General features: G+C 42.2%; 1 protein-coding gene across 1 annotated transcript in view; it reads left to right on the top strand.

Moving 5' to 3' along the window:
- Positions 1 to 26,156, top strand: part of RPGRIP1L (RPGRIP1 like) — a 171,246-nt gene extending 145,090 nt beyond the window's left edge. Inside the window, exons 24-26 of the mRNA XM_075940279.2 lie at positions 12,468 to 12,552; positions 19,391 to 19,524; positions 24,771 to 26,156. Of these exons, the coding sequence (XP_075796394.2) occupies positions 12,468 to 12,552; positions 19,391 to 19,524; positions 24,771 to 24,874 (323 nt within the window). The 3' untranslated portion in view covers positions 24,875 to 26,156. The remainder of the gene's footprint in view (positions 1 to 12,467; positions 12,553 to 19,390; positions 19,525 to 24,770) is intronic.
- The last annotated feature ends 585 nt before the right edge of the window (positions 26,157 to 26,741 follow it).

The raw sequence follows: 26,741 nt of genomic DNA on the forward strand, positions 1-26,741 counted from the left end.
TGAGCTGTTAAACTAAGGTATCAAATCAAGAAAGAAATAGACACATTGGGTGAAATCCTGGCCTCCTTTATGTGACTGTCAGGACTCCTTTTGACTTCAGTGGGACCAGGAGCTGAATCACAATGGTGCTTTAGAGATAGGAAAAAACAAATAATTTGGTGACATATATAAAAAGATTATTAAACTGTACTGACAATCTGTATTATATTAATCTCACGATTTCTGATAACTTTTGGTGAATGTCAATTTTTGGTATTTTTTCTTAAGATACCAGGTCTGAAGTCATGTGGTTATTGAGAATCTCAGCTTTCACTTAAAACCTTTTTAAAACTTTCTAGTGCTTATGATTAGGGTTGCCAAGTGTTCGGTTTTGAACTGGACAGTCCACTATTTGAGCTTTCTGTTCGGGAAACAAATTGAGAAAATATAAATGTCCGGTATTTTCTAAATAAGATGTAATGTAGATTGTGATAGAATGTTAAGTGTGTCCGGTATTTTTGTTAAAACCATCACGCAACCCTACTTATGATTGCAGAACCCTACAAGCCCAGAAACCAGAATTTTTTTTTTTAATCTCATTATTTTTAAGGCCATGTCTTGTACTACAAGATAAGACTGAATGTATTAAGGTTGGCTTTTTAGCACCCCGTTTTGTAAAGTCGAAGGTTCACGTCCCCACTTTGTGCAAGTATTTGGTGAAGTTCAAAGTAGTGTATCCCCAATAGGGTGGCTACCATCAACTTTTTGAGCGATGCACTTGTAGGTAGCTATCCCACAGTTCCTGCACCCCTTTGCATTTTCCAGTGCATGCTGGGACTGAAAGTGTGCAGCAGATGGTTCTGACTACATGCTGTCAGTGTCCCTTGATGCACTTGTTTCCTCCCTCCCTCCTCTCCTGCTTGAAAGTAATGGCAAGCAGTCTCTTGGCACACTTTTTTCCGCTGATTATTCATGCAAGCACAGGCTTGTGGGAGTGCATAGTGATACAGCTGTGGATTGATCAGCAATGGGTGCAAAACTTTTGCATGCACAAAGCCACTTTCAGGAAAGTTTTTTGAATTGCTTTCCCCTACCCTGAAGCACAAAGATACGAGAATGAGACCCACTTTGACTGTGGAAGCTTGCAGTGCCAGATAGCCACTGGTCAGTTGGGAATCAATTCAGAGTGGAGAAATCAACAGTGGGAGCCATTGTGATGCAAGCAATCAATACCCATCTGCTGTGGAGAATAGTGACTCTTGGAAACATGGTGGACACTGTGTAGGGGTTTGCTGCAATGGGATTCACTAACTGTGGTGAGGCAAGAGACAGTACGCACTTCCCTATCTTGGTAACCAACCATCTTGCCAAGGAGTACGTAAACTGGAAGAGGTACTTCTGATCATGCTGCAGGCACTGGTGGATCACAAGGGCTATTTCACCTAAATCAGTGTAGAATGGTTGGGAAAGGTGCATGATGCGCACATCTATAGGAAATCCTGCCTCTTCAGAAACTGCAAACTGGAACATTATTTCCAAGAATGAAAAATTACAGTTGGAGGCATTGAAATGTCAATAGTAATCTTTGGCGACCCAGCCCCTCCCTTGCCCTCATGGCTCATGAAGCCATACACAGGCAATCTAGACTGTAGTAAGGAACAGTCAACTACAGGCTGAGCAAGTGCAGAATGGTGGTAGAATGTGCTTTTGGGTGTTAATGGAAGGTTCCGCAATCTACTGAATAGGTTAGACCTCAGGGAACACAATACTCCCATTGTGGTGGCAGCCTGCTGTGTACTCCATAATTGTGAGAGCAAGGGAGAAATGTACCCACCAGAGTGGAATGCCGAGGCACAGTGCATAGCCAGTGATTCTGAGCAGCCAGATACAGATTTATAAGAAAAGCGCACAGCAAGTGACACTGAAAATCAGAAATGCTTTGAAAGACAGTTTTATGAATGGCCAGACTGGAGAGTCACGCATGATTCTCTCAAAGAGGTGCTCCTGCATTCATTGTGCTTGCCTGTAAACCTCGCCTCCCCCTTCAACACAAGCAATAAATAGACTGTTCAGAAATCATCCCTTTTTAGAGAATACAGCAGGGAGAAAAGAAAAGGAGCTCATGGTGGGAACACATAATTGTGAGGACAGCTTTTTGCTCTGGGGGTTGTGTGTGAGGCTGCCCTTGACTTTCTCCTTCCCCCATTCCCACATTCTAGGCCTCTGGGAGAGGAAGTGATAGAGCTCAGTGAGGGCTGGAGAGAGTGCCTGAAGCTGGCCTGGAAGGCTGCCATTCGGTTCATCACATGGACTTCAGGATTCTCTCTGGTTCTTCACTTTCAGCTCCCTGCATGCTCTCCTGTGCTCACACTCTGTTCTCATCTCCAGCAGCAGAGTATTCCCCCACTAATGCTCCCAGTCCAAGTGGGCTGAATTGCATTTGCTCCTTGAACATGTCATTCCTACTCCATTTTCACCTGCGTATTTGTGCCAGCAGGATAGCTGGTAGACCTGGAGGAGTGTGCAGCATGGTCGCTGCTGTTCCAGCTGCAACAAAAAGTGAAGGGCAGACATTACAGGAAACACTTGGTAGAGCATAAAACCTAATCTGTAAGCAAAAAAAGAAAGTCTGTCTAGAGACACTATGCAGCAGGTATACCACAGAGTTCTTAGTTAAGCAGCTGGATTCAGTTTGGTGGCAGGCATAGTAGGGGACAGGCCAGGGCTCGAGCTTGCAGGCAGGAGGGGGTCTAGATATGGAGGCAGGATAGGGGCTCACATGTTGCCCATGTGTTCAGCACCCTTGTTTACTGGGAGAGTGCAACTTTCTCTTCCCACAGGACCATGAGGAGGAGAGGGGTCCAGGCATGGCAGCAAGGCAGGGGGTCACACAACACCCATGTGTTCAGTATACCATTTGCCAGGAGAGTGCAGCTGGATAGGGGCGGGGAAGCAGTCTGGGCATGGCAGCAGGCAGGGTTGGATCTCAAGCCATGCCTCCTTGGGGATGAGCAAACAGATGTTTACTGCGAAGGCATCAGCTAATAGCTTCCCCTGCTTCATCCAGGTTGCCATATCAGATATTAGTCTTCTCCAAATCACACAGAGTGATAGGCTGTGTCCAGACTCAGGGGTTTTTTCGGGAAAAGTAGCCTTTTTCCGAAAAAACTTCCCCTGCGTCCAGATTCAAGCCGCGTTCTTTCGAAATTAAATCGAAAGAACGCGGCTTTTCTTTCGATGGCGGTAAACCTCATTTCACGAGGAAGAACGCCTTCTTTCGAAAGTTCCTCTTTCGAAAGAAGGCGTTCTTCAATGTAAATAGGGCTTCTTCGAAAGAGAGCATCCAGACTCACTGGATGCTTTCTTTCGAAAAAGCAAGCCGCTTTTTCGAAAGTTCAACGTGCAGTCTAGACGCTCTCTTTCGAAAGAGGCTTGCAGTCTAGACATAGCCATAGAGAGCAGATGCTGACTGATTGTGGCCAGAAACCTGGACCTTATGCTGCAGTGCTTTGTGCTGCAATGATGCCATACCACTTACTGCTGGCTTGGTGTGGAAAGGTGTCCTTACGTGGAGGACAGAATAAGGCAAGCCTCCCCAGAAGCCTTGTGAGTGGATTAAAGAGTTCCTTTGTACGAGCTTCATGGAGATGCACAGGGAGGATTCCCACTCTATCTCCAGACATGTTAACAAGCTGTTCCCGAGATGCACCACTGTGTAGGCACAGTGGCTGCTACCGATCACACCTGATTCCCTTAACCCACTTGTAGCATGATTAAAAAAAAGTGAACTCAGCAGAAGTGCCCTCCTCAGGATCAGTGGCCATCTGCAAGATGTCCTGGGAGGAGGGAATTGCCTCCAAATTTATGAAAAAATCCTGGCTGTCAATAACATTAGTTACCCTGCATTCTTGCTAAACATTCTCCTTCTCTTTTTCGTCCAAGCTGTCCTCTGCACTACTGCCAGAGGAGTGTCTTGGGAAGAATCCACAGACTGGTTAGGAAAGCTGGCCAGGTCCCCTCCTCCTAGGATCACATGCAGCTGTTCATAGAAGCGACATGTTTGCAGTGAGATCTAGACCATCTGTTTGCTTCTTTTGTCTTCTGGTATGACTGCCTCAGCTCCTTTATTTTTACATGGCACTGCTGGGCATCTCTGGCGTATCATTTCTCCTCCTTCTCCTTTCCAATCTTGGCATAGATATCTGTGTTCCTCTTGCTGGTACATATATCTGTAAGAACAAATTCCTCTCCTCACACAGCAGTGAGATCCATAGTCTCCTGCACCTTCATGTTCATCTGTGATCCTAGGAATTTATGGTCAGGTGTGCAGCCTTCTCTGAGGTCTGCTCACCACTCTGGCCACACAGGAAATGAAATTCAGATTTTCCTAGGGCTTTTTTTGCTCATCTGGAGAGCAGTAGAGTTGAATGTTCTTGCCAGAGTAGTCACTATAGGGCCGTGGTCCCCAACACGGTGCCCGCGGGCGCCATGGCGCCCGCGGGGGCATTTGTCTGCGCCCGCCAAGTGCTCAGGGCTGGCCTGGCCCCGGGCACGTGGCGCATGCGCGGTGCCGGAGCCGGAGCCGGCCCCGGGCGCGTGGCGCATGGTGAGTGCCGGCCCCGGGGGCGCCGCGGATTGACCTCCCCGCGGCGCATGGGGGAGGGAGGGGAGAGTGCCAGCGCCAGCCCCGGGCGCGCAGCACCTGGGAGAGCGCCGGCCCCGGGCGCGCGGCGCTTGGGAGAGGGGGTGAGAGAGCGCCAGCGCCGCTCCGGGAATGCGGCTGTGGGGGGGGCCCCGCTCGGGGGGGCCCCGCCCCCCGGGCGCCCGGCGGGCAAACGGCCACGCCCCCTGGCGCCCGGCAACCCCAAATGGTTGGGGACCACTGCTATAGGGCATTTTGGACACCTCCCAGAGACCAAGAACTTCGACTTTCACAGCATTGAGTCTGCACTACTGGAAAGTTGACCAAGCAGGGTCAAATTTAGCATTATTTCTTGCGAAGCAGGAGTACCGAAATCTACTTTATCTGCCCTTAAAGTCGACGGAATGAGCTTGGTGTGAACTAATTGTTTAGAAATGTGACCTAATGCTGCTAATTTCAACCTAGACTTCTAGTATAGACCAGGCCTAAGTCATTTATGATTTTTGGGGACCTGACTTGTGATGTTTGAATGATCGGGGTTGGCAAAAATATAATTATGTTTTTAGCTTTACAAATTGAAACTTGGGATATAACAATTCTGGTTTTTCATTTTCTGTTTATATATGTAACTGTTTTCATAACTTAGAATATCATAGCAAATACCTCTTTAAAAATGCTTTTGTCTTAATTGGTATAATGTTCTAATTTGCAGCACATTTCCAGTATAGTTGCCTTATTCTCACTAGTGTTTTACTTTGATAACCTATCATCTAATTTCTACTTAATAGTAGCTTTCCGTGTAATAGAAAAATTCTAATACATTTTCTGTTTGATAATGTCCATGAGAAGGCCAGTAATCTAATAGTAATGAAGTGCGTGTGTGTGCGCGCACACGCGCACTATAGCTTTACTCCATCTCATACTCCCCTAATTAGATTAGTGTGTGTAGAATATTGGGGGTTAATTGAATGTTTTCTTTAATATAAATGAGATTGACATGAGGAGAAAAAATATGCTTGGAGGCAAACTAATAGTCTCCTAGTTTTTTTATGAAAAAAATCATGATAAATCCACATTTATGTAAGAAATCATGTATTCCTGTAAATAAAACCTTACTGAGTTTTTTTTATTTATAATTTAAGCAGAATTACTGTTTTGTTTCTTAAATGCCTTTTTATCTTAACTGACATAGAAGGATCTGTTGGAATCTTTAATTGAACAGTTATTTTAATTATTTAAATTGTATAACACTACCTCAATATTTAGTATTTCATATATAAGATAGCTGCAGCCTTACAGTAAGTAAAAAATAAATATTGTTAAACTCAAATTATCCAAAATATTATTCTTTATCTGTGCATCTAGACCACAAAATATATTCTCCATTTCTGGGCAGAAGCAGGATACTACCCCCTAACTGTATTTCTCTGTTGCGCTCCATAAATGGAGTTCAGTTGAACTCGGGGGCAGGGAGGAAAGCAAATCTATATTTTGGCACAAAATCCTTGGCTGAAGGTAATACTGTTTAGGGCTGTATTACCGTATATTCCGGCGTACAAGACGACCTCTGATGTTAAAAAACATCCCCCAAAAATCGGGGGTCGTCTTGTACGCCGGGTATACATCCCAGGCGCACCTGGGATGCCCCGCCGCCGGAGCCCCTCCGTGGCTTTGAACCGGCTTCCCCCGAGGCTTTCAAAGCTGTGGAGGGGCTCCGGCGGGGGGGCAGCCCAGGCGCGCCTGGGATGCCCTGCCACTGGCTTCCCCCGAGGCTTTCAAAGCCGCGGACGGGCTCCGGTGGGGGGGCAGCCCAGGCGCACCTGGGATGCCCCACCGCCGGCTTCCCCCGAGGCTTTCAAAGCTGTTGCGGCTTTGCTCCCGGTGCCTCTGGTCTGCTGGGGACCATCTCCAGCAGACCAGGGACACCGGGAGCAAAGGAGGCGGAGGGGCGCTGGGGTATAAGATGAAACCCTATCTTTTAATTAAAAAAATAGGGGGTCGTCTTATATGCCCAGTCGCCCTATACGCCGGAAAATACGGTATGTCAGTCTAAAGATCTCCACATAGCTGTCATTTAAAGCAGGCTCTACAATAAAATTTCCCTAAAAATTAATGAGTGCTTCCAAACTTACAGCCTTCCCTCCACAGCCATCCCAGCTAAGGCGATAGTGCAGAGAAAATTCAGAAGAAAAGTTAATGAGCTCTTTGTCTTAGATGCATTTTTATAGTTTTTCTTTCACAAGAGGCTGTGATCTGAGCCATAATAAATAGTTTATTCACATAGACTTTTCAGTACAAGTGAAACATTTAAAATGAAATTAGCATCTGAAAACTCCATGAATGTCATGTCAAAGTTCGCACTTTAGAGTAACATAGCTTTGATTTCATACAATCTGAAAAATATGGGGAACATTTGGAGGCCATGGGGAACATGCCCAAGTAAAGCCCACATTTTGTTCAGTCTGGAATAAGAAGGTACACTGAGATTTGGCTCTTAATTTTACTTAAAATATATTTTCAGGACAAAAAAAATCAAGTGAGTTGACAGACACTGGAAACAAGGAAAAAGCATTTATATTTCATAGGGATGGAAAATATTGCTGTAAGAATGCTGAGAAGGCAAGAAAGTGGTTAGAAAATAACATTCTTCAGATCTGCTATCATTTATCTTATCTTCACTGTATATAAACCTTCTAGGGAATTGGCAATATAATGGAAAAGATTAATGAAATCTTTCAAAGTTTTTATGAGACTTATACAGATCAGAACCCATTGTCTCAGAGGAGGGAGCAGTTGATTATATGGACAAAATGGAGTTACATTAGTAGATGAAGAACATACAGAGCTTCTGAATTCCTGGTGGGCTATATTTTGGGTTTCAAAATAAATGAATGAATTTATTTAATAAATAAATTAGGGCTGTGCTTGAGGGAAAGGTGGTTTCCTTGGTAAAATTTTGTAACAATGTTAAAGCAATATTAGCCCCGATATTGGAAAGCATTATTGATTATACTATTCAAATACATGGTTCCTTTTTTCTGCTGTACATCAACACTATATGAGGTACCGATTTCTCATAATTGTGAGTAGACCCCTGTTTCAGCATTTACAATGAATACCTTTTATTAAAGAGATCACAAGAAGTAATAAAGAACTTACATGCAATATTCTGTACTGATGTTGTGGTGGCTTTCTTAGAATATACCATACTAGTAATCTTTACTGAGCTACTGGAGTTTCAAAATATTTCCATTTTAGAGCTAATTTTCAGTTTGTTCCTAAGTATCATTCTTGATACAACCTATCATTAATTCGTGTTATATGATCCTCCAACTACTGGACATATATAGGAGATACTGCATGCTTTGGCGCAGTATTGTAATTAGTGCTGTGACCATTCGAAATCATAGTTATTCACTACTAAATCTAAAAATCAAAGTCTCTCATCACTGTGGTTTATCATCCTCCAAACAAGCTTTTATGGGTTTCTTAAGATACACACTGTACATGCTAGATTCTCCATAAAATGAAATCAGAATGTTTAGCTTTCATTATTATAGAATAGTTTTAGATTTAGAATTAGATTTGAGAAACTCCAGTCTGGGATGGGAAGCTGCTGGTGATGTTGAGGCTCCTTTAAAGTTGTTTGGTTATCCATCTGTTTGCCTGCTGCTTACCCATCAGTTCTTTCAGAGGACCCCTGAAGCTTTCAGATGTGCAAATAGCACATGTGGACAAGCATCCACGTACATAGAAGAACACCAGATGGCAGTAATAACTGATTCTGCTATATGTCAGTGTAAATAGGCGGCAATGTTGAAGATGGAGGACTTACGGGGAGGATTTAAAGTCTGTGAAACTGTGATCAACACCTGTAGACTTTGATTTCATTTAACTAGTAGATGCTACAATGCTGATGTGATTGCAGGAAGATTCCAGATCTTATTATATTGGTTGTTAAAATCATAGAATCATAGAGCTGAAAGAGACCTCAGGAGGTCATCAAGTCCAGCCCCCTGCCCAAAGCAGGACCAATCCCAACTAAATCAACCCAGCCAGGGCTTTGTCAAGCTGACATTTAAAAACCTCTAGGAATGGAGATTCCACCACCTCCGTAGGTAACCCATTCCAGTACTTCACCACCCTTCTAGTGAAATAGTTTTTCTTAATATCCAATGTAGACCTCTCCCACTGTAACTTGAGATAATTGCTCCTTGTTCTGCCATCCGTCACTACTATGAACAGCCTGTCTCCATCCTCTTTGGAACCTCCCTTCAGGAAGTTGAAGGCTGCTATCAAATCCCCCCTCACTCTTCTCTTCTGCAGACTAAACTAATCCAAATCCTTCAGTCTCTCCTCATAGGTCATGCGCTCCAGCCCCCTAATCATTTTGATCACCCTCCGCTGGACCCTCTCCAAAGTGTCCACATCCTTTCTATAGTGGGGGGCACAGAACTGGACACCATACTCCAGATGTGGCCTTACCAGAGCTGAATAAAGGAGCATAATCATTTCTCTGGATCTGCTGGCAATGTTCCTCCTAATGCATCCTAATATGCCATTAGCCCTCTAATGTACAAGGGCACACTGTTGACTCATATCCAGTTTCTCATCCACTGTAATCCCCAAGTTCTTTTCTGCAGAACTGCTAATTAACCATTCAGTCCCCAGCCTATAACTATACTTGGGATTCTTCCGTCCCAAGTGCAGGACTCTCCACTTGTCTTTGTTGAACCTCATCAGATTTCTTTTGGCCCAATCCTCTAATCTGTCCAGTTCACTCTGGATCCTATCCCTGCCCTCCAGCATATCTACCTCTCCCCCTAGCTTAGTGCCATCTGCGAACTTGCTGAGAGCACAATCCATCCCCCCATCCAGGTCATTAATAAAGATGTTGAACAAAACCAGTCCTAGAACAGATCCTTGGGGCACTCTGCTAGAAACCGACCGCCAACCTGACATTGAGCCGTTGATCACTACCTGTTCGGCCCAAAAGTCTAGCCAGCTTTCTATCCATCTTACAGTCCATTTATCCAATCCATATTCACTTAACTTGCAGACAAGAATAATGTGGGAGACCGTATCAAAAGCTTTGCTAAAGTCAAGGTATATCATATCCACTGACTTTCCCATGTCCAAGGAAGCAGTTACCTCATCATAGAAGCTATCAGATTGGTCAGGCATGACTTGCCGTTGGTGAATCCATGTTGACTATTCCTGATCACTTTCCCCTCTTCCAAGTGCTTCAAAATGGATTCCTTGAGGATCCCTCCATGATTTTTCCGGGGACTGAGGTAAGGCTGACAGGTTTGTAGATCCCTGGATTGTCCTTCTTCCCTTTTTTAAAGATGGGCACTACATTTGCCTTTTTCCAATCATCTGGGATCTCTCCTGATCTGCACGAGTTTTCAAAGATAATGGCCAAAGGCACTGCAGTGACATTTGCCAACTCCCTCAGTACCCTCAGATGCATTAAATCCGGACCCATGGATTTGTGTATGTTGAGCTTTTCTAAATGGTTTCTAACTTGTTCTTTCCCCACCAAAGGCAGTCCACCTTCCAATATGGCGTTACCTAGGGCATTTGTCTGGGAGCTGACCTTGTCCGTGAATACAGAGGCAAAGAAAGCATTAAGTACTTCAGCTTTTCCCACATCTTTCACTAGGTTACCTCCCTCATCCAGTAAGGGCCCCACGCCCTCTCTGATCACCCTTTTATTGCTAACTTGCCTGTAGAAACCTTTCTTATCCTTCACGTCCCTTGCTAGCTCCAATTCCAATTGCACTTTCGCCTTCCTGATAAGTCCCCTGCGTTCTCGAGCAATATATTTATACTCCTCCCTAGTCATCTGTCCAAGTTTCCACTTCTTGTAAGCTTTCTTTTTGTGTTTAAGCTCACCAAGGATTTCCCTGATAAGCTAATCTGGTCACCTACCATATTTGCTTTTCTTGCTGCGCATTGGTATGGTTTTTTTGGTGTGGTGCCTTTAATAAGGCTTCTCTAAAATACTGCCAGCTCTCCTGGACTCCTTTCCCCTTCATGAAGCATCCCAGGGAATCCTGCCCATCAGTTCTCTGAGGGAGTCAAAGTCTGCTCTTCTGAAGTCCTGGAGGCAACTAATACTAATAAAGGTGTTTGTTCCTTTGCTACTGCTAGAGAAGTGGGAAATGGGAAATGTATTTAGAGTAATTCAGGGTCCACTGGCCATGCTCATTCAGTTTACTGGGAACAATAAAGAACCCAGGACTCTGTAAAGCATGCTCTTTCTAGCAAGCCTTCTCTTCATAAAGATTTTAGAAGCCCCTCTGTGAATTAGCTTGAGTCTCCACAGAATACTTTGAATTTCTCTATCGCAATTCTCTCTATTTCCCCATAGAGTGAATAATTCCCATTTAAGCATATGGGTGTTACTTATACGATGGAGAGAAGAATGGAGTAGAAATCAGGGAACTAGAAGTGTAAAGTATAAACTCTTGTCAGCGTGAGGTGAGGGATGAGAAATCCTTAATGTAAGATGGAGCAAAGAATATTCCTGTCTGTGTATCATATGGTGTGATGAAGATAGAGGATAAAGGGAGTTTCCTTAGTGGTGGAGGCAGAGTAGGAAAGAGGTTCTTAAAATGAAAAATAAGGAAAGCCATTTCTCTGTTCACATCTCCTTCACATGATCTTCCAAACTCACCCCCCCCCCCCGCCCAAAAAAAGGGGGAGATAATAGAGTGGTGAATCCCCTCCTTCCCTGCAGCCAGAGTTCAGCAGGGGAATTAGGACTCTTCGTGTGAATGGAACGGGGGGAAAGGAAAAACTTAATAGACACAATATCTGCCTCGTACTTTAGTGATGGAATAGACTCAGGATGACCCAGCCAGCCTAACCTCTGAAAGAGGTGTTCCCTATAATCTCCATTGCTTTAAATGGTTTGGTTTTAATTGTCCCTATCTGTTGGAGTTTACACCATTCCCTTTGGAAGCCTGTTCCACTCTAATAAATCTTCTGTTCAGGAAGTTTCTGAATCTGAAATACTTTTTAATTTAATTTATTTATTCCCAGTTTCACCTGTTTGATGTGAATCTAATTAATTCCTCATCTCCCTTGATTTTTAAACAGTTATAATTCTTGTAGACCATTCCTTCATACTAAGAAAGAAGCCCCTTTCGAGTGAAGGGACTCCCTGCCAGAAACCTTCATATGGAATTTTCTAAAATCCTTTTTTCTAATTTTCTTCTCGTGATTTTATCTAAGGAGATTTGTTTGTCTGACATTTTAGTGGTACAAAAAAAGTAAGTCTGAAGTAGTCATAGGTGTGTTTTCTGAACTAAAGCAATATGGGGTTTGTTTATTTTTTCTTTAAATAAACATCCGGCTATGGATTTCCTCAGTCCACTGGTCTAGATGCCTTTCTTATTACGTGTTGTGGCAGGAGAGGAGGATTAAATTACCGAGGCTGTCAGAAGGCACAAGCATTCTGCCATACATTATCATTATCACTAGCTTTTCGGGTGAAAGAAAATACAGTAAATTCCCTCATATAGAAAGCAATAAAAATACTGGCTTGTACAGTCATGATTGCCAGTGCCATTAACAGAAAATGACAGCTATGTGGCATACTTAGATGCTGCTATCTTTTCTGACATTGTGCACAAAAACTTGCTAGTGACTTGACATTAGATCACATGACTGTTCAGATTTAATTCTCACTTTCATTGTTGCATTTCTTAGGGAGCACTGAAGAAGGAAACTTGTTTTTTCTCATCTTTTTACCTGTAAATGCCAAAAACAAGATTATTCTAATTTTAGTTTATAAATGATTATCATATTCATTTGAGAGTTTTGGTTTGCTTTCCAGTGATTCACGTGGATAAAGTGAACAACCATGCAAGGAGAGAATTTCTAAAATCTGTACTTCAAGAATCAGAATTGAATGCTGGCAGGTAAATATTGATGGTGAATATATGAATATAGTCTGTGACGTGGCATACCTTTGTAACAATTTCTTGTTGAGGAAATATCTCTGAGAAGTTGGAAAAAGATAGCACCAACTCAGAATATCTACAAATTTATTTAATTTCCCAGTAGTAAGTTAAAACTGCATATAATTGACTGTAATTTAATATTTACATTTTATGGCATGTGATATGCCTTCCAGACACATGAATTGCATGTGTCACACTGGCATCGCAGCCAGTCAACTTTGATGTGGTTACATACCTGTCCCTTCGCTGATTGGTTTTTCTTGTGCCTTGAAATGATGCAATCCTGTCTCATTGTTTGTAAAATCATTTTATTCAGCACATGATGTTCTGGGAAAATTAAGTAAATTAATATTATCAATGTTTTATCTGTGAGAGAGATTTAATTGAAAACTCCGTATAAGTTCTTTGGATGGTAGCATGCATATTACTTGTTTTTACTAAAAACCAAAAAACTCAACAACACTTACACTGTTTTTCTTTGGAGGCCATCCATCACAAATGTAGAGGACCCGTTTATCTGAAGATCCATGCCATTTACAGGATAGTAGTAAACCTGTTAATTGTGTTTGAAATGTAGTGTCATTTATTTATTTACACATTTACAGAAACCCAGTGACATGTTAGAGCACAATTTGGCAATAAGATAGTAATTTCTCTTTCTTCCATTTGACTTTAAAATTGAGTTCCATCTGTTAGCCAGAAGACAATGTTTAATTGGATCGGACAAAAAGCAGATCTGATAAGACCACGGAAATATCACATCAAAAGCTTTTCATTTTGGCAAATAAGCAAAGTAATTCAGTTTTATTGTGTAAATTATCAAGTTGGAGAAGATGGTATGCTAGAGAATCATACAGCACTGAAAACAAAGTCTTATTTTTTTCTATCAAGGGTACCTTTAATGAGGCAGATAGGTATTTCATGTAGACCAATTACAATAACATATTCATTTCAAATATTTTGCCAAACAGCATCTGAGCCACTTTACTTTTATTTTCTTAGTAGTTTACATTTAACCCAGTAGTGTACTGTGTAGGGCTGAAGACTGAAATTTTCCTTTTAATAAATTACCAATTTTTTTTGGTAACTTCTTTCCATATTGTAACTGAAACCCCATTTCAAACTTTATACTTACTTAACTCTGTTTAAAATTAGATGTGTGGGGGTGTAATCTTATTGAAAAGTGAATGTGGGGCTGTGTGTATAAAGGGACCAGTCCCTGAAGCCAGCCTGTCTGGATGACCAGCTGCCAGCAGCACCTTGGTGGCCAAAGAACAATGTGAGTGAGCTCTGCAAAAGAACCCACCCAAGAAAGAGATACAAAAGCCCCATCAAGAAAAGAAGACCAAAGTCCCATCTGAGGTTAACTGATTGTTCATGGTCATGCAGTGAGGCAGGACAAGAACTATGGACTGAAACATATAAAAAGATGCATGCCAGACTATAGAATTGGGTCTTTCAGTTCTACAGTCATCTTCTAGGAGTATCAGTATGCATTGATGCAACTTGGCTCCTCGTGTCTAGAGCACCTAGCCAGTGGAATAGCAACTGAGGCTAGTAATTATACATCCCATCTCTAGGAATGTGTGTGTGGTGGGTAATTTTAGTAGCTACGGATAATAAATGAATTCTGCCTTCACAATTAATGTGGCATATTGCCTTATACCTCATATCAGATTCTGCTAGTTCTATTTCTGCCACTTTACCTTCATTTTCTTAGTAGTTTACATTTAACACAATCAGAGCTGGCCCGAGCTATTTGTGGACCCTAGGCCCCGGGAGTGCGGCACCGCCCCTAGGAGTGTGATGCATGCGTGGCTCCGCCCCCGGGTGTGCCCCGCCCCCAAGCACCCAGTGCATGCCTCACACCACCCCGGGCGCATGGAGCATGTGCAGTACCACCCCCACCTGACCTAGCAGCCCCACGCAATGCCCCCTACAATGGAGCGCCCCGGGCGGTAGCCCAGTTGGCCCATATTTTGGGCTGGCTCTGAACACAGTACTGTACCATTTGTTAGTTTTAATTTGCTGCTGTCTGCTTAGCTGTACTTCTGGTTCCAAGTGTGTGATTAATTTGGCAGTTTGTAACTCTGGTGTTCATAACTCTGAGGTTCTTTTGTATTGGAAGCCAAATGCTATTGCCATTAATGAACATAAATACTCCCATTATGGGTCGGACCAAAGATCCATCTCGCCCTGTAGCCTGTCTTCTGACAGTGGCCAGTGCCAGATGCCCCCAGAGGGCCCAGGACCCTTAAAGGCAGCGGCACCTTAGCACTGCCTGGTTGGTGGGGCGTTCCCCGAAACTCACCAACCGTCAGGGTTGTTCCCCGTCCTGGATCACTTCCTCCTCCTCCTCCGTGCCTTGGCTTGCTCCCAAACCAATGACGGTTGTCCCGGCCGTGCTGTGTTCCCTCCGGCTTTCTCCAGGGCACCTCCTTTCTCCCTCTCTAGTTCCGCCATCCCCCCCTTCTGCCTACTCCGGGAACCTTTTGACGGGCCCGCTTCTCCTGGCCCTGCCCCCTTCCTGGGGCGCGGGTTGATGATGTCAGCCGTAGGGAAACCCGGCTGTCCCGGTACATCTTGGGCATGCGCGCCAAGACACAGCCCATACCCGGCAGCGTTCCTGGAGCCCGGCTCCTCCTGCTGCCATGGCTGTCCCCGTGTCTTCCTCGCGGGAGCCTCCCCCGCCTTTGGCATGCCAGGGAGTGCGGGGTGCCGTGCACTTCTCCGCATTGGAGCCTGGTGCCCCGTCACAGTAAGACATGGTGGCACTTTTTTTGGTTTTGTTATTGTGTTTTTTAATTTGGGGTATATGATGGTATCTTTGAAAAGTTTCCATGCAGCTTATAGGGATTTTATTTTTGTGACTGTACCTTTTAATTTCTGTTTAATTAACCATCTCCATACCACTAGAAGGTCTATCCCTGAATAGGGAGGCCAGGACTATTGAGGGGTTTCAGCCCTATATTATGGACTAGCCTGTGATGAGCTTGGATCAATAGGCTGTGAACCTAAGCTGGGGGGAGAGGTAGATACACTTAAGGGCAGAGATAGGGTCCAGAGTGACTTAGACAAATTGGAGGATTGGGCCACTAGAAATCTGATGAGGTTCAACAAGGATAAGTGTAGAGTCCTGCACTTGATACGGAAGAATCCCAAGCATAGTTACAAGCTGGGGACCAACCAGTTAAGTAGTAGTTCTGCAGAAAAGGACCTGGGGGTTACAGTGGATGAGAAGCTGGATATGAGTCAACAGTGTGCCCTTGTAGACAAGAAGGCTAATGGCATATTAGGTTGCATTAAGAGGAGCATTGCCAGCAGATCCAGAGATGTCATTATTCCCCTTTATTCGGCTTTGGTGAGGCCACATCTGGAGTATTGTGTCCAGTTCTGGGCCCCCCACTACAAAAAGGATGTGGACGCATTGGAGAGGGTCCAGCGGAGGGCAACCAAAATGATTAGGGGGCTGGAGCATATGACTTATGAAGAGAGGCTGAGGGAGTTGGGTCTGTTTAGTCTGCAGAAGCAAAGAGAGGGGGGATTTGATAGCAGCCTTCAACTTCCTGAAGGGAGGTTCCAAAGAGGATGGAGAGAGGCTGTTCTCAGTAGTGACAGATGGCAGAACAAGGAGCAATGGTCTCAAGTTGTGGTGGGAGAGGTCCAGGTTGGATATTAGGAAAAACTATTTCACTAGGAGGGCGGTGAAGCACTGGAATGGGTTACCTAGGGAAGTAGTGGAGTCTCCATCCCTAGAGGTGTTTAAGTCTTGGCTTGACAAAGCCCTGGCCGGGTTGATTTAGTTGGGATTGGTCCTGCCTAGAAAAGGGGGCTGGACTTGATGACCTTCTGAGGTCTCTTCCAGATCTATTATTCTATGATTCTATGAACCCTGCCTCTAGTAAAGAAAGAGGCCGTGTGGTGGGACACAGCGAGACTTTGAGACTGAACACTATCCACCAGAAGTGCAGGACCCACACCATAGTTGCTATATTCTGCACTTTTAAGAATAAGCACATGGTATTCCAAAGCATTTATTTGTCAGTCTCTTTTAGAGAGTTTGAAGAGTTTTCTCTGTCTCTTTTAGAGAGTTTGAAGAGTTCAATTGTTACTTCTGTTTTATATCCAAGAATTATTTTTTTTATTTTTATTTGCTTATATTGCTTAGTGATATGCCAAAGATTTTAGAGTTGCTTGCCATAATCTGCCAGATCTTATGCCTTCTTCATGTACTTGCTGGGGTATTTCTCCCACTAAAAACATTTAAGCAAAGGAACAAAGGTTAAATATTTATTATTAGTTATCGTAGCTGAGCACAAAAATAGAACACTGTCAAAGAATATTACAGTGGTTGCTAATACCATTAAGAGCTTTTAGGAGGATTTGTATAAAACTACATTGCCAAGACATATCAAAAGAGTATTTAGCTCTAAATTCTTGTCATTCGGTCAGTCCACGGTTTTTGGCCTCCACACAAGCCACTAATTCAAGTCAGCTTCATCAGAACATTACAATTATATGCTTAGAAGGAAAGTAATACTTGGATGCAGTTACTGAAGTTTGTTTGCAGAAGAAATACAAACATTTTGTATAGCTGTTTAGCTTAAACATTAGGAATGGGCAAGTAGGCCCTTATTTGGATAGGATGATGATTGTGTTCAGAGGTCTTACACTATGTTTAGATTTTTTAAAAATGTACAGTGCATACACAGTAAGGGGGGGGTCAAATATGAATTATATGTCGCTATGGAATGAGGCTGGCAGCATGACAGCAGAGAAAGGAAAATTAAGGGTTTTTTTTCTTTTATTGTTGATGGGTCATGGCAAAAAGAAAGAGGAATGGGGAGGTAGGGCATAGCAAAAGGAAACAGAGTCAAAAAGTTTGGCAAAAAGTATCATGCACTCAGTGCATGCAGCTGAGGGCCTGTAAAGACAAGCCGGGCTGCAACAAGGGTGGGGCAAGCTCTGGGCACATCATAATCAGGGTGCACAGACACAATTAGTAAAATTAATAAGCTGCAATAGTAAAGAATGTGACACCTGCTAACTTAAGAAGAGGGGACGCATAATTAATATTTTGCCCGGGGCACAAAAATGTCTAGTTACTGAAAAGAAGATCAGAACTGATTTTTTTTTTAAATTGTAATAAGTGTCTTTGTACTCTTATGAAAATATCAATAGTATTATCGACTAAGATAAGAATCATTTTACTGATCATGGAAGCTAAAGAAGGAGTCAAATTTAATGAATACGAAAAATCCACATGGAGATGCACTTGCTATGTATTTATACATGCCTGCTGGATTTAATTATTATCTAGCTTTGAACACCAAATATATAACACTCCATTACAAAGATGTTATTCTGGGACAGCAGGCTTTGGACTCTTAACTTGTATTGTTGTTTTGGAACAAAAAATAGTGGTATTTTTCTTGGCTGAAATATTCTCTACTAGTAACTGTTTCAGAGGTGTAAATTCCAAAATATCTTACAGCTGAATATTCTGCAATTGATATTTGGACATACTGTTTCACTGAATATGGCTAGCATGTCTGCTCTTTGACTGATTGATTATTTGGCTTACCCATCCCCTATGGCTCTATCATCTATTTATCATGTTTTGGTATAAGCCCAGGAGAATGAGTGACCTTTGCATTTTGTTTTGTGCTTAGAGTTTATTACGTGGCAAAACTCAGAAGTAAAGCAGCAGGTCTTCACCTCAATGTTCTGTAGTACAGAAAGATTTAACCAAAAAAATTCTGATGGCATTTAATGAATCATTTTCAGCCTTAAGTATACATATGCTAACTAAGATTCAAAACATCACATGGAAATTATTCAGAATCCTTCCCCCTCCTCCAAAGGCAAAGTTTATTTGCTATTTCAAATAAATTACAGATACTCAGCAGAATAAAAAGCACAACATTTTTCAAAGGATTGTACATAGATGAGTCTTCATAAAAAAACCTCAAGATTTATATGGGAATAATTACTTCTCTACTTCAGTTTCCTAATTTATAAAATGGTGAAGTAATTGAACTATATAAACTAAGAATTTAGAAGTTCCTAGCTCTGAGAGCTATGGTTAGTCCTATAAACAGTTCTCAATTTGGAGGATCTCAACTTGGAGTCACAATTGACCAGTTCATCCCATATTGCTAAGTGGAGGAAAAGAGGCATATCTGAGCCAGATGGGAAGGTGGTGGAGATGTACCTGGATGATGTGCTATGAATAATTGAGTCCTGCTATTAGAAGGGTTGAGAAGCACTAATCAAAACCAGTAGCTTTCAGCCTTTTCAACTACCCCAAGTTTCACCTTGCTTAAAAACTACTTTTTTACAAAATCCGATATAAAAATACCAAATGTCACAGAACATGATTCCTGAAAATTGCCTATTTTCTCCTTTTTACCGTATAATTATAAAATAAATAAATCAAAATATAAATATTGTACAGGTACAGTACTTCCATTCAGTGTATAATATATAAAGCAATATGAGTCTTTGTATGAAATTTTAGTCTGTACTAATTTTACTAGTGTTTTTATGTAACCTGTTATAAAACTAGGCAAATATTTAGATGAGTTAATGTATCTTTGGAATACCTGTGCATACCCCAAGGGTACATATACCCCTCATTGAGAGTCACTGATGAAAAGCATTGTTTTAATATGATAAATTGGGAATATCTAGGTGTGCTCTGCCTTTATTTTATTTTTTATTGTCTGGATTTAATCCCCAAATGTTTGGGTGTTACGGATCATTTTAATAGTGAGAATTTTTGTTATATTTTCAGCATACGATTTACAGTGGTTAGTGACCCACCAGAAGATGAACAAGATCTTGAGTGTGAAGACATTGGCTTTGCTCACGTTAGTCTAAGGGAGATATTTCAGAAAGAAAAAGACATCATTGAACAAGATATTGATGGTAAGTTTAGCAGAGTTCTTAGTTTTAACATTTGACATCCATTCATTTTAAAAATTTATTAGTTTTTTGTCTCTGCTATGAGATATTTAATACTTAAAGAGTTAATTATTGTTATAATACTGAATGATACAGTGTCACTTTAATCAATTGTCATGATTCATCTGCACATAATGTTTATTTTTAGGAATAAGATGTATTTCCTAAAACTTAAAGAACTGCATAGAATTAGTAATATCTTCTAACTAAGAGTGACACTAACCTAATTTGGAAAAAATCTGAACAGTATTACTAGTAAATTATTATTAGAATAATCAGTTTACAGAACCTGAGACTGTTGGATCTGATTACTAACAAGTATATTTTTATCTTTTGTAGAAGCACGGTATTTCTTTAAATGCTAATAAAGCCCTCTGAGTTTTTAATTTTATATTCAATTTATTTTTGTCAGTTTCATACTACAAATAGCTGTCTAGACATATTTGGCAATATTAGGTAGCTCTCTGGTGCTTAAGAGCCAAATTTTGGTTCTGTTGAATCAGTTGGAAAACCTTCAGTGACTTTAATAAGGAATTGGGTCCCCTAACATAGACTCTCAGGGTATGTCTATACTAGCCCCCTAGTTCGAACTAGGGAGGCTAATTTAGGCATTCGAAGTTGCAAATGAAGCCCGGATTTAAATATCCTGGGCTTCATTTGCATCTTCCTAGGCGCCGCCATTTTTAATTCCCCCTTGGTCCGAACTCCATGCCCGCGAACTACTGGTACACCTCGTTCCACGAGGAGTAACGGTAGGTTGAATTAGAGATCCTAATTCGAACTACCTACTCCGTGCCGCGTGTAGCCGCGGGCAGCCGCGGGCACAGAGTTCGGACTAAGGGACATTTAAAAATGGCGGCGCCCGGGAAGATGCAAATGAAGCCCGGGATATTTAAATCCCGGGCTTCATTTGCAACTTCGAATGCCTAAATTAGCCTCCCTAGTTCGAACTAGGGGGCCAGTGTAGACATACCCTCAGAGTTCAGACCCCAAAATGTTCATGTAGTTAACACATAGTTTATATAATTCAATTCAGTCTGAATTCATGCTGAATATACAAAGTTGGAATCTTAAAGAAATGTACTCCTGAATGAAATGTGTATCTAAGACATGACAAAAGAATATTGATTTACATTAGCTATTTGGTTAGAGCAAGCTCTGTTGCAATTGATTAATTTCCCATCTGGCAAACAAAGGCAGTGATTGTCTGGAGCAGGAAATGCCACCTGAAGAAGTATAATGAGATGCTAAATATTCCATTTTCTTGTGGGGTGGAGAGAGGACTCTCTGCTGGCTTCCTCTAGCCCTTCCCATTCCTTACCTGATTTCAGAGCTCAGGATCTAGCCTCAGCAGTAACAGCTACACTGCTATCTTTTAGCCCTGTAGCATGAGCCCAAGTCAGTTGATGCTGGCTCTGAGATTCACTGCCACTGAAGCTTTTTTTGCAAAAATATGTATAATCATAGAATCATAGGACTGGAAGGGACCTCGAGAGGTCATCGAGTCCAGCCCCCCGCCCTCAAAGCAGGACCAAGCTCCATCTACACCATCCCTGACAGATGTCTATCTAACCTGTTCTTAAATATCTCCAGAGAGGGAGATTCCACCACCTCCCTTGGCAATTTATTCCAATATTTGACCACCCTGACAGTTAGGAATTTTTTCCTAATGTCCAATCTAAACCTCCCTTGCTGCACTTTAAGCCCATTACTCCTTGTCCTGTCCTCAGAAACCAAGAGGAACAAATTTTCTCCTTCCTCCTTGTGATACCCTTTTAGATATTTGAAAACCGCTATCATGTCCCCCCTTAATCTTCTTTTTTCCAAACTAAACAAGCCCAGTTCATGAAGCCTGGCTTTATAGGTCATGTTCTCTAGACCTTTAATCATTCTTGTCGCTCTTCTCTGTACCCTTTCCAATATCTCCACATCTTTCTTGAAATGTGGCGCCCAGAACTGGACACAGTACTCCAGCTGAGGCCTAACTAGTGCAGAGTAGAGCGGCAGAATGACTTCACGAGTTTTGCTTACAACACACCTGTTGATACAACCTAGAATCATATTTGCTTTTTTTGCAACAGCATCACACTGTTGACTCATATTCAACTTGTGGTCCACTATGACCCCTAGATCTCTTTCCGCCATGCTCCTTCCTAGACAGTCGCTTCCCATCTTGTATGTACGGAACTGATTGTTCCTTCCTAAGTGGAGCTCTTTGCATTTCTCCTTATTAAACTTCATCCTGTTTACCTCTGACCATTTCTCTAACTTGCTAAGGTCATTTTGAATTATGTCCCTATCCTCCAAAGAAGTTGCAACCCCACCCAGTTTGGTATCATCTGCAAACTTAATAAGCGTACTATGTATGTATCTTTAGAGTTCCTCCTATTAGCCTCGGTGATAGGGGAGAGGCTACAGCCAATCCACATATCCAGGGTAGCCAACAGCCTCCGCGGGACCCTGGGTAAGGTGAGGGGGTGCAGTTCCATACTCCCAGAAAGGGCAGGGCCTCAGATGGAAAGGCCCCCCCGACCCCTGACATCAGCCATTTGGAGCATGCAGTGCTTTGGTGCTCTGGGTTGTGATGTAAAGGGCCCAGAGCTCCAGGCACTGCCGCAACAGCTGGGAGCCATAAGCCCCTTTGAATCATCAGGCCCCATGGCAACAGCTCGCTTCTCTCCCCACCCTCTTCTGCCCCCATCAGTGGGCCTTCATATCTCTTTCTCTTCCCCACCTGATGGTGGAAAACCTGACTTGGTGTTGGACCTGCAGAGGAAGTTGAATTGTTGAATTAGTATTGTGGTGGAGTTGAGTGGGGAATGAGTGACTGATGCTTCTTGTCTATTCCACGTGCCCATTTTTTGTGTGTGTTTGCAACTGTGTTAGAGCTGAAATTCCAGAGAACAGTATGCACTTCTTAGTTCCCAGAGCACATATCAGAAATCACTGGAAGTAGAGAGGCAAATGATGAGAAGGAGCAGATATCGATCTGTACCTTGGAAGAGTTTAAATTCTTTGAATCAATGAGTATATGGGTTTGGACTGGTTCTTAATTTGCCTGAATCATTTATTACTGCTTTCCCTAGCAGTAATGATTCTCTGAAGAGCTATACAGAACATTATCTATTCTAAGTAGTCTCTTAATGGAGAAGTTTTGTGTGTCCTCTCCTACCTTTAGTCACATAGCTCTTTGGTCATATTTCCAAATTGCCAAAGTAATTTCTTAGGTAAATGTGATACGGTGGATGCTCATGTTTTCTGTCCTTGAAACAACTTTTCACAGATATACACTAAGTGCCATCAAAAGAACAATGTAAACATTTGCTTACTGCTAAATTAGATCTGAGGGGCTAATCTGATTTCCCCACACCCGCAAAAAAATAGCCTCCCAAAACTATGTGGTTATTAAAAAAAAAAAAATCTGTAGAGACTTTTGTTAGAGCAGCCTCATAGCCTTGCATATAAATCCAGGAGAGAGCAATTTGTTTTCTAGCAGAACTTTAAACACCATTTATGCATCCAATGTAGACAAAGATGGTAATATTTTTAAAATGCATTATCTGATCATGGTTTACCAGAAGGGGGAATATTGTCTTTGTCTACAGCATGCAAGAAGCCTGGAGTCAAATTCATATTATATTTCACCCAGACAACATCAACATGTCATTTGTATATTCATGTCTGAATTGCATGATTCAAGCCCAATCATGCACACACTGAGCTATAATGTCATGTCAACAGTTCACACCTCATCTACTTATGTACAGGCAGTCCCCGAGTTACGCGGATCCGACTTACGTCGGATCCGCAGTTACGAACGGGGCACTTCCTCTCCCTGGTCTCGAGCAGACCAGGGAGAGCAAGCAAAGCGGCGGCAGAACGCGCGGCCAGCTGACAGCCCAGACGCGTCTGGGCTGTCAGCTGGCCGCGCGCTCCGCTCTGCTCCCCCACCCCTCTGCAGACCAGGGGGAGGGGGAGCAGAGCGGAGCAGAGCAGAGCGGCGGAACGCGCGGCCAGCTGACAGCCCAGAGTCTGGGCTGTCAGCTGGCTGCGCGTTCCGCCGCTCTGCTGTGCTCCGCTCTGCTCCCCCTCCCCCTGATCTGCAAACCATGAGGGGGGGGGGAAGCAGAGCGGAGCACGCGGCCAGCTGACAGCCCAGACGCGTCTGGGCTGTCAGCTGGCCGCGCGTTCCGCCGCTCTGCTCTACTCTGCTCCCCCTCCCCCTGGTCTGCAGACCTGGGGGACGGGGAGCAGAGCAGAGCAAAGCCGCGGAGCCCGAGGGCAGCAGGATAGCCACGGCGCGTCTGGGCTGTCCCGCTGCCCCCGTGCTCCGCGGCTTTGCTCCGGACGCCTGTGGTACAGCAGCTGGGGCGCTGCCGGTTGGTCCCGTAGCGCCGCTCTGGGTGCCACTGGACCAACCCAGCAGCACCCCAGCTGCTCTGCCCCAGGTGTCCCCTAGTCAGCAGCTGCTGAAAATGACCAGTGGCTGACTACAGGAAGCCCCTGCCCCGGGCTTCCTGGAATCAGCCGCTGATCAGTTTCAGCAGCAGCTGACTTGGGGATGCCTGGGGTTCTTAAGTTGAATCTGTATGTAAGTCAGAACTGGCGTCCAGATTCAGCCACTGTTGAAACTGATCAGTTTCAGCAGCGGCTTAATCTGGACGCCAGTTCCGACTTACATACAGATTCAACTTAAGAAACCTACAGTCCCTATCTTGTACGTAACCCGGGGACTGCCTGTACTCATACTTAGAAACAAGGATCTAATTTACTGTTATTGAAGTTGATGGCAACATACTCATTAACTTCAGCAAGAGCAGGATCAAAACCAAAATATATACGTTTCCTCGTGTGATATTTATTTACTATGAAGAGTGAACAATTTGGGAAGATATATCTTAAATACAGATCCATTAACTTAAAAATTAATCTTTGCATAAATCATTATTGAGATGAAATTGAAAGTGTTCCTCTCTCCTAATGTTTGGAAGAACTCAATTCTGTAAGGTGCAAAATACTTTCTTCTCCACTCCTCCCCCCCACTTCTGAGGGCTTGAGAACATTATGCATCCTGCTAGATTGAGAATCTAGAACTAAGCACTATTTTGTAAATTTGAATTGGGTGCCTGTAGTTAATGCTAGAGTGAAATTATTGAAACAGAAAAACTAAATTAAATTGCTAATATTTGTATCTGATCTTTCCTTCCTAGTTCTCGATTCACAAGATGATAGTGCAGTAATTGGAAAGCTCAAAGTAACAGTGGAAGCCCTCCATGCTCTGCGCTCAGTCTATGAGGAGCACAAAGATGACTAGGAGGCATGAAAGGAAAGTTTACCTACAGATGCTGCTTCTCCGAGTGTAAACACATGCTTGATAGCTCTTCTAAGATAAGATTTTTGTAATTAGTACAGTATATTTAATGTATAATTTATATGAAACGGATGCTTATTTGTAGTTGTAAAGTTTTGTATACTTTTCAGTCTGTTTTTATATTTCCCCCCTAAGGCTAAGAATCTCTCCACAATGGACAGCGTCTTGTAAATAATTAATACCTACATGATTGAATGATGTGCTTTATTTGCATTTTCAACATTTTTTCTTACATAAAACAGTAATAAAAATGCAAGTTGAATTTTTAATTTTTAATAAAAAAGCTTAAGCCTTGGAAAACTGATTAAAAATACTTTTATGTTATCCCTAATCACCCCACTAAATGGAATGCCTGTGATTAGCCTCATTAAGGATTTTATACTGTGAAGATTTTATTAGAAGCAATATATGAAAATTACTTGGATTAATGTGTTAATCTGCCTCTTTAAAATGCTAATATCCATTTTATGCACATTAAATCTCAGTATGTGTTTTCTTTGATGCATGCAGTTTCTATCAATTAAATATAAAGAATGAGGCTAGTTGAAAGACTTATTAAATTACTGCAAGCTTTTTTTAAATAACTTTTGCCCTTCTACTAACATTATAAGCAGTTGTTTATGATTATCATGATTTGAAGGAGTGGGAGGGTGGACTCAGTTTCATATACAGTAAAAGATTTACAGTTTTGACCAACAGCAATCAAAGCACAGAAGAAAAATATAAAAGAATCAATCAGATTCTGTTCCGCTTAGTTTGAGCTGTAGGGACAGGCAAATGTTTTTTTATCACTTTTTAAACTTACATCAAACACATACAATGATCCTTGTATCTGGATAACCAGTGGCTAGAAAGAAGCTTGGAAAGTTAATTTTCTAGCTTTTAACCAATCTCAATGAAGGATTTAATTGATATTTTTAATGGAGCTGTGAATCAATGCAGCAAAAGAATTGTCTCTGGAGAACTAGGATATAATGCATTTCATTTTTTAATTTATTTTATTTGTCATTTTCTTCAAAGGATTTTATAAGCTGTGGGTTTTCACTATTTGCAAACAGGCTATGTTTCTTCATAAGCATATGTAAAGTATTCAGAGAGATAAGTAATTTATTAAAATCTACCTAATTTGCCGTGATATATTAAATCTCTGCTTCAGTGATCACAGACCATTTCATTTAAAGAATTAGGCATTCGTTCTTTGTGTGATTAAAGCTCTGGAAAATGAGTTCTTTGCTCCTATTTGTGAACATTCAGAGCCTGCTAATGGCAAGAAGATGGAATAGATTATGAGACAATTCATTACAGTTCAACAATAAAAAAAAAGAAAGCAGCTATAATGCAAAAATGCAAGTTTGAATATCTGCGTATAGTTTGAACCATCTGTGCTCTAATAGTTTTAATAATGCCTCTTCATCTTCAGGAAGCTTTGAAATGACATCCATACAATATTAATTTGTTGATGTACATTGTGAGGCCAACGGAATATATTCTGACCATAGATATCTCTAACTACTACCATGAATTGATGGGTGCCACCATTTTAGAGTCTACCATCTCTGGGAGCATTACTGCTCTCATCCAGACTTTGTAAATCCTCACAGTTCAATCCTCTGGAGCAATCTGGAGACCACAGGCGGCTGCATTCCTAAACTCCTCCATTCTTGTAAACAGCCATATGTGCCTGACACTTGGGCTGGCTCTTAATTCATAGTTTTGGATGCTATTTCTAGCTTTCTTTGGCACTGTGCATCTGTATTGTCATTAAGTCAGTTATTATGTATTATAGTAATTTAAAACAGCTAGATTCAAC

This window comes from Pelodiscus sinensis, chromosome 12 (assembly GCF_052426305.1).
Source record: "Pelodiscus sinensis isolate ZL-2025 chromosome 12, ASM5242630v1, whole genome shotgun sequence".
Classification (NCBI taxonomy): Eukaryota; Metazoa; Chordata; order Testudines; family Trionychidae; genus Pelodiscus; species Pelodiscus sinensis.